Source organism: Nothobranchius furzeri, chromosome 6 (assembly GCF_043380555.1).
Source record: "Nothobranchius furzeri strain GRZ-AD chromosome 6, NfurGRZ-RIMD1, whole genome shotgun sequence".
NCBI lineage: Eukaryota > Metazoa > Chordata > Actinopteri > Cyprinodontiformes > Nothobranchiidae > Nothobranchius > Nothobranchius furzeri.
This window is the reverse complement of record NC_091746.1, coordinates 12696896-12705790: the sequence shown is the minus strand read 5'-3', so window position 1 is coordinate 12705790 and position 8895 is coordinate 12696896. Positions and strand designations below refer to the sequence as shown.

Genomic DNA, 8895 nt, shown 5'->3' with positions numbered 1-8895 from the left:
TCTGACAGAGGGCCTCCAGGAGAGAGGCCCAAGCAATACGCGCCCCGAGGAGTGTGTTGCCACATGTCACCACTGGGTCTGACTGAGCGCCTCCAGGAGAGAGGCCCAAGCAAGTCGCGCCCCGAGGAGCGTCTTGCCACGTGTCACCACTGGGTCTGATTGAGCGCCTCCAAGAGAGAGGCCCCAATCTAGCTATGCATGGAATATGCAGGTGTACACTGGAAAGCTACCTGGAGAGGCATCTGAGAAGAATCAGGGGATGCGTGTGGTGCTGCAGATGAGTGAAGGGCTGCAAGGGCATAACATCACCTGTGACAACTTCTTTACATCCTACTGGCTTGGAGATGAACTTCAGAAAAGAAAGCTCACTATGTTGGGAACAATCAGGAAAAATAAACCAGAACTTCCCAGTGAAATTCTGAAGATGCAGGGAAGACCTCCACATTCCTCAAAATTTGTTTTCACCGAGAAAGCAACAGTTGTTTCATACTGCCCAAAGAAAAACAAAAATGTTCTTGTCATGAGCACAATGCACACAGATGCATCTCTGAGCACAAGAGAAGACAAAAAACCACAAATGATCCTGGACTACAACTCCACCAAAGGAGGAGTAGACAATCTTGACAAAGTCACAGCAACATACAGCTGCCAGCGCAAAATAGCTCGTTGGCCCTTGGTGATTTTCTACAACATTGTGGATGTGTCAGCTAACAGTGCCTTTGTCCTGTGGACTGAAATCAACCAACATTGGAATGTCGGCAAACTGTACCGACGTCGGCTTTTCCTAGAAGAACTGGGCAAAAGTCTTGTCACCCCCGAGATCCAGAGGCGAGCCAGACCAGCTCGATCCCCAGCAGCAGCAGCTATCATTGAAAACGTCAGGTCTGCATCATCTGACCAATGTACAATGAATCCAGTGGATACAGGCGCAAAGAAACGAAAAAGATGCCAGGTCTGTCCCTCACAATAAGACATTAAAACAAGCACCGTTTGTGAGAAGTGCAAGAAGTGCATTTGCAGAAAGCACACAGTTACACTCTGTCCATCATGTGGACAACACTGAAAATGTTGAACATTGAAAATCTGAGAAAAATAAAAGTGTTTGTAAAGAAGGAAAACTTTTACTAACTAGTTCTTACAAATAGTTCTGGATATTCAAACTTTATTGTGTGTCTGTGTTTTAAATGTTTTTTCTAATGGAAAATAAAGTTCCTGTTTTATTGCAGTTTTTTTTACAGTTCTAAGTGAATTTAGACAGGGCGGGTCAAAATGACCCGCAACATAACCAATGTGATTTTTTTTCAACATAATACAAGGGTTAAAAACCATAAGTGCTAATGACTCCATTCCTTTTTGTGGTTGTAGGGGCTGTTGATTGGAGTACTCTGAAACAAACCTGATCAATCTAGGACATTCAGAAGCCAAGTTATGAGCCCACAAATGTGTAACTGGACTACTTATTTAAATTGACACCAGATCCGGTGACCTTTGGGACATGGTTTGACCCCCTTAGGAAAGTGCTATCATCATGAAACGTTCAGATCACTTACAACTCAATAGATTCTACCTTCCTGTAATGTTTCCGCCTGATTGGACCTTGTTTTCACACAAATGAACCCAGAATGATGTGAAATTGTGCTTTGTGCAACATAATTCTGGGTGCCATTTAAAAACCATAAGTGCTAATGACTCCATTCCTTTTTGGGGTAATGGGGGCTCTTAATTGGAGTACTCTAAAACAAACCTGACCTCTTTAGGATATTCAGAAGCCAAGTTGTAAGCCCACAAAGGTGTAACTGGACTACTTCTTTAAAGTGACACCAGGCCCGGTGACCTTTGGGACATGGTTTGACCCCCTATAGGAATGTGCGATCATCATGAAACGTTCAGATCACTTACAACTCAATAGATTCTACCTTCTTGTAATGTTTCATCCTGATTGGACCTTGTTCTCACACAAATGGACCCAGAATGATGTGAAATTGTGCTTCGTGCACCATAATTCTGGGTGCCATTTACAAACCATAAGTGCTAATGACTCCATTCCTATTTGTGGTTGTAGGGGCTGTTGATTGGAGTACACTAAAACAAATCTGATCTCTCTAGGACATTCAGAAGCCAAGTTATAAGCCCACAAATGTGTAACTGGACTACTTCTTTAAAGTGACACCAGATCCGGTGACCTTTGGGACATGGTTTGACCCCCTTAGGAAAGTGCTATCATCATGAAATGTTCAGATCACTTACAACTCAATAGATTCTACCTTCCTGTAACGTTTCAGCCTGATTGGACCTTGTTTTCACACAAATGGACCCAGAATGATGTGAAATTGTGCTTCGTGCAACATAATTCTGGGTGCCATTTAAAAACCATAAGTGCTAATGACGCCATTCCTTTTTGAGGTAATAGGGGCTGTTGATTGGAGTAATCTAAAACAAACTTGACCTCTCTAGGATATTCAGAAGCCAAGTTATAAGCCCACAAATGTGTAACTGGACTACTTCTTTAAAGTGACACCAGATCCGATGACCTTTGGGACATGGTTTGACACTCTATAGAAATATGCGATCATCATGAAACATTCAGATCACTTACAACTCAATAGATTCTACGTTCTTGTAACGTTTCAGCCTGATTGGACCTTGTTTTCACACAAAAGAACCCAGAATGATGTGAAATTGTGCTTCGTGCAACATAAAATTGGGTGCCATTTAAAAACCATAAGTGCTAATGACTCCATTCCTTTTTGTGGTTGTAGGGGCTTTTGATTGGAGTACACTAAAATAAACCTGATCTCTCTAGGGCATTCAGAAGCCAAGTTATAAGCCCACAAATGTGTAACTGGACTACCTCTTTAAAGTGACACCAGATCCGGTGACCTTTGGGACATGGTTTGACCCCCTTAGGAATGTGCGATCATCATGAAACGTTCAGATCACTTACACCTCAATAGATTCTACCTTCTTGTAACGTTTCAGCCTGATTGGACCTTGTTTTCACACAAATGGACCCAGAATGATGTGAAATTGTGCTTCGTGCAACATAATTCTGGGTGCCATTTAAAAACCATAAGTGCTAATGACTCCATTCCTTTTTGAGGTAATAGGGGCTGTTAATTGGAGTACTCTAAAACAAACTTGACCTCTTTAGGATATTCAGAAGCCAAGTTATAAGCCCACAAATGTGTAACTGGACTACTTCTTTAAAGTGACACCAGGCCCGGTGACCTTTGGGGTAATGGGGGGCTTTGGGGTAATGGGGGGCTCTTAATTGGAGTACTCTAAAACAAACTTGACCTCTTTAGGATATTCAGAAGCCAAGTTATAAGCTCCAGGAGAGAGGCCCAAGCAATACGCGCCCCGAGGAGCGTGTTGCCACATGTCACCACTGGGTCTGACTGATCGCCTCCAGGAGAGAGGCCCAAGCAAGACGCGCCCCGAGGAGCGTCTTGCCACATGTCAACACTTGGTCTGACTGAGCGCCTCCAGGAGAGAGGCCCAAGGAAGACGCGCCCCGAGGAGCGTCTTGCCACGTGTCAACACTGGGTCTGACTGAGCGTCTCCAGGAGAGAGGCCCGAGCAAGACGCGCCCTGAGGAGCGTCTTGCCACATGTCACCACTGGGTCTGACTGAGGGCCTCCAGGAGAGAATCCCAAGCAAGACGCGCACCGAGGAGCCTCTTGCCACATGTCAGCACTCAGTCTGACTGAACGCCTCCAGGAGAGAAGCCCCAGCAAGACGCGCCCCGAGGAGCGTCTTGCCACATGTCAGCACTCGGTCTGACAGAACGCCTCCAGGAGAGAAGCCCCAGCAAGACACGCCCCGAGGAGCGTCTTGCCACATGTCAGCACTCAGTCTGACTGAGCGCCTCCAGGAGAGAGGCCCAAGCAAAACGCACCCCGAGGAGCGTCTTGCCACATATCAACAATGGGTCTGACTGAGGGCCTTCATGAGAGAAGCCCAAGCAAGACACGCCCCGAGGAGCGTCTTGCCACATGTCAACAATGGGTCTGACTGAGGGCCTCCAGGAGAGAAGCCCAAGCAAGACACGCCCCGAGGAGCGTCTTGCCACATGTCAGCACTCGGTCTGACTGAGCGCCTCCAGGAGAGAGGCCCAAGCAAGACGCACCCCGAGGAGCGTCTTGACACATGTCAACACTGGGGCTGACAGAGGGCCTCCAGGAGAGAGGCCCAAGCAAGACGCTCCCCAAGGAGTGTCTTGCCACATGTCAACAATGGGTCTGACTGAGCGCCTCCAGGAGAGAGGCCCAAGCAAGTCGCGCCCCGAGGAGCGTCTTGCCACGTGTCAACACTGGGTCTGATTGAGGGCCTCCAGGAGAAAGGCCCAAGCAAGACGCCCCCCGAGGAGCGTCTTGCCACATGTCAACAATGGGTCTGACAGAGGGCCTCCAGGAGAGAGGCCCAAGCAATACGCGCCCCGAGGAGCGTGTTGCCACATGTCAGCACTGGGTCTGACTGAGCGCCTCCAAGAGAGGGGCCCAAGCAAGTCGCGCCCCGAGGAGCGTCTTGCCACATGTCAACAATGGGTCTGACAGAGGGCCTCCAGGAGAGAGGACCAAGCAAGACGCGCCCCGAGGAGCATCTTGCCACATGTCACCTCTGGGTCTGACTGAGCGCCTCCAGGAGAGAGGCCCAAGCAAGACGCGCCCCGAGGAGCGTCTTGTCACATGTCAACACTGGGTCTGACTTAGCGCCTCCAGGAGAGAAGCCCCAGCAAGACGCGCCCCGAGGAGCGTCTTGCCACATGTCAGCACTCGGTCTGACTGAGCGCCTCCAGGAGAGAGGCCCAAGCAAGACGCGCCCCGAGGAGCGTCTTGCCACATGTCAACAATGGGTCTGACTGAGGGCCTCCAGGAGAGAAGCCCAAGCAACACGCGCCCCGAGGAGCGTCTTGCCACATGTCAGCACCCGGTCCGACTGAGCGCCTCCAGCAGAGAGGCCCAAGCAAGATGCGCCCCGAGGAGCATCTTGCCACATGTCAACAATGGGTCTGACTGAGGGCCTCCAGGAAGGAAGCCCAAGCAAGACGTGCCCCGAGGAGCGTCATCCCACATGTCACTACTCGGACTGACTGAGCGCCTCCAGGAGAGAAACCCAAGCAATACGCGCCCCGAGGAGCGTCTTGCCACATGTCAACACTTGGTTTGACTGAGCGCCTCCAGGAGAGAGGCCCAAGGAAGACGCGCCCCGAGGAGCGTCTTGCCACGTGTCAACACTGGGTCTGACTGAGCGTCTCCAGGAGAGAGGCCCAAGCAAGACGCGCCCTGAGGAGCGTCTTGCCACGTGTCACCACTGGGTCTGACTGAGGGCCTCCAGGAGAGAAGCCCAAGCAAGACGCGCCCCGAGGAGCGTCTTGCCACATGTCAGCACTCGGTCTGACAGAACGCCTCCAGGAGAGAAGCCCCAGCAAGACACGCCCCGAGGAGCGTCTTGCCACATGTCAGCACTCAGTCTGACTGAGCGCCTCCAGGAGAGAGGCCCAAGCAAGACGCGCCCCGAGGAGCATCTTGCCACATATCAACAATGGGTCTGACTGAGGGCCTTCATGAGAGAAGCCCAAGCAAGATGCGCCCCGAGGAGCGTCTTGCCACATGTCAACAATGGGTCTGACTGAGGGCCTCCAGGAGAGAAGCCCAAGCAAGACGCGCCCCGAGGAGCGTCTTGCAACATGTCAGCACTCGGTCTGACTGAGCGCCTCCAGGAGAGAGGCCCAAGCAAGATGCACCCCGAGGAGCGTCTTGACACATGTCAACACTGGGGCTGACAGAGGGCCTCCAGGAGAGAGGCCCAAGCAAGACGCTCCCCAAGGAGTGTCTTGCCACATGTCAAGTATGGGTCTGACTGAGCGCCTCCAGGAGAGAGGCCCAAGCAAGACGCGCCCCGAGGAGCGTCTTGCCACGTGTCAACACTGGGTCTGATTGAGGGCCTCCAGGAGAGAGGCCCAAGCAAGACGCGCCCCGAGGAGCGTCTTGCCACATGTCAACAATGGGTCTGACAGAGGGCCTCCAGGAGAGAGGCCCAAGTAATGCGCGCCCCGAGGAGCGTGTTGCCACATGTCACCACTGGGTCTGACTGAGCGCCTCCTGGAGAGAGGCCCAAGCAAGTCGCGCCCCGAGGAGCGTCTTGCCACGTGTCACCACTGGGTCTGATTGAGCGCCTCCAGGAGAGAGGCCCCAGCAAGACGCGCCCCGAGGAGCATCTTGCCTTATGTCAGCACTCGGTCTGACTGAGCGCCTCCAGGAGAGAGGCCCAAGCAAGACGCGCCCCGAGGAGCGTCTTGCCACATGTCAACAATGGGTCTGACAGAGGGCCTCCAGGAGAGAGGCCCAAGCAAGACGCGCCCCGAGGAGCATCTTGCCACATGTCACCTCTGGGTCTGACTGAGCGCCTCCAGGAGAGAGGCCCAAGCAAGACGCGCCCCGAGGAGCGTCTTGTCACATGTCAACACTGGGTCTGACTTAGCGCCTCCAGGAGAGAAGCCCCAGCAAGACGCGCCCCGAGGAGCGTCTTGCCACATGTCAACAATGGGTCTGACTGAGCGCCTCCAGGAGAGAAGCCCAAGCAAGACGCGCCCCGGGGAGCGTCTTGTCACATGTCAACACTGGGTCTGACTGAGCGCCTCCAGGAGAGAAGCCCCAGCAAGACGCGCCCCGAGGAGCGTCTTGCCACATGTGACTACTCGGTCTGACTGTGCGCCTCCAGGATAGAGGCCCAAGCAAGACGCGCCCCGAGGAGTGTCTTGCCACATGTCAACAATGGGTCTGACTGAGGGCCTCCAGGAGAGAAGCCCAAGCAACACGCGCCCCGAGGAGCGTCTTGCCACATGTCAGCACCTGGTCTGACTGAGCGCCTCCAGGAGAGAGGCCCAAGCAAGATGCGCCCCGAGGAGCGTCTTGCCACATGTCAACAATGGGTCCAACTGAGGGCCTCCAGGAGAGAAGCCCAAGCAAGACGCGCCCCGAGGAGCGTCATCCCACATGTCACTACTCGGTCTGACTGAGCGCCTCCAGGAGAGAGGCCCAAGCAAGACGCGCCCCGAGGAGCGTCTTGCCATATGGAAACACTGGGTCTGACAGAGGGCCTCCAGGAGAGAGGCCCAAGCAATACGCGCCCCGAGGAGCGTGTTGCCACATGTCACCACTGGGTCTGACTGAGCGCCTCCAGGAGAGAGGCCCAAGCAAGACGCGCCCCGAGGAGCGTCTTGCCACATGTCAACAATGGGTCTGACAGAGGGCCTCCAGGAGAGAGGCCCAAGCAAAGCGCACCCCGAGGAGCGTGTTGCCACATGTCACCACTGGGTCTGACTGAGCGCCTCCTGGAGAGAGGCCCAAGCAAGTCGCGCCCCGAGGAGCGTCTTGCCACGTGTCACCACTGGGTCTGATTGAGCGCCTCCAGGAGAGAGGCCCCAGCAAGACGCGCCCCGAGGAGCATCTTGCCTTATGTCAGCACTCGGTCTGACTGAGCGCCTCCAGGAGAGAGGCCCAAGCAAGACGCGCCCCGAGGAGCGTCTTGCCACATGTCAACAATGGGTCTGACAGAGGGCCTCCAGGAGAGAGGCCCAAGCAAGACGCGCCCCGAGGAGCATCTTGCCACATGTCACCTCTGGGTCTCACTGAGCGCCTCCAGGAGAGAGGCCCAAGCAAGACGTGCCCCGAGGAGCGTCTTGTCACATGTCAACACTGGGTCTGACTTAGCGCCTCCAGGAGAGAAGCCCCAGCAAGACGCGCCCTGAGGAGCGTCTTGCCACATGTCAGCACTCGGTCTGACTGAGCGCCTCCAGGAGAGAGGCCCAAGCAAGATGCGCCCCGAGGAGCGTCTTGCCACATGTCAACAATGGGTCTGACTGAGCGCCTCCAGGAGAGAAGCCCAAGCAAGACGCGCCCCGGGGAGCGTCTTGTCACATGTCAACACTGGGTCTGACTGAGCGCCTCCAGGAGAGAAGCCCCAGCAAGACGCGCCCCGAGGAGCGTCTTGCCACATGTGACTACTCGGTCTGACTGTGCGCCTCCAGGAGAGAGGCCCAAGCAAGACGCGCCCCGAGGAGTGTCTTGCCACATGTCAACAATGGGTCTGACTGAGGGCCTCCAGGAGAGAAGCCCAAGCAACACGCGCCCCGAGGAGCGTCTTGCCACATGTCAGCACCCGGTCTGACTGAGCGCCTCCAGGAGAGAGGCCCAAGCAAGATGCGCCCCGAGGAGCGTCTTGCCACATGTCAACAATGGGTCCATCTGAGGGCCTCCAGGAGAGAAGCCCAAGCAAGACGCGCCCCGAGGAGCGTCATCCCACATGTCACTACTCGGTCTGACTGAGCGCCTCCAGGAGAGAGGCCCAAGCAAGACGCGCCCCGAGGAGCGTCTTGCCATATGGAAACACTGGGTCTGACAGAGGGCCTCCAGGAGAGAGGCCCAAGCAATACGCGCCCCGAGGAGCGTGTTGCCACATGTCACCACTGGGTCTGACTGAGCGCCTCCAGGAGAGAGGCCCAAGGAAGACGCGCCCCGAGGAGCGTCTTGCCACGTGTCAACACTGGGTCTGACTGAGCGTCTCCAGGAGAGAGGCCCGAGCAAGACGCGCCCTGAGGAGCGTCTTGCCACGTGTCACCACTGGGTCTGACTGAGGGCCTCCAGGAGAGAAGCCCAAGCAAGACGCGCCCCGAGGAGCCTCTTGCCACATGTCAGCACTCGGTCTGACTGAACGCCTCCAGGAGAGAAGCCCCAGCAAGACGCGCCCCGAGGAGCGTCTTGCCACATGTCAGCACTCGGTCTGACAGAACGCCTCCAGGAGAGAAGCCCCAGCAAGACACGCCCCGAGGAGCGTCTTGCCACATGTCAGCACTCAGTCTGACTGAGCGCCTCCAGGAGAGAGGCCCAAGCA

At 54.8% G+C, this 8895-nt stretch overlaps 1 protein-coding gene across 1 annotated transcript; it reads left to right on the top strand.

The window, feature by feature from the left end:
* Positions 1-227: 227 nt before the first annotated feature.
* Positions 228-1443, top strand: LOC139070410 (piggyBac transposable element-derived protein 4-like). Its single transcript, XM_070552641.1, has one exon. It carries the CDS (start codon positions 260-262, stop codon positions 968-970), a length of 711 nt encoding a protein of 236 aa, XP_070408742.1. The 5' UTR covers positions 228-259; the 3' UTR covers positions 971-1443.
* Positions 1444-8895: the final 7452 nt, after the last annotated feature.

Bases quoted from the DNA above. Each gene is read 5' to 3' on its own strand.
- LOC139070410 (XM_070552641.1), top strand. From the start codon at position 260: ATGCGTGTGGTGCTGCAGATGAGTGAAGGGCTGCAAGGGCATAACATC.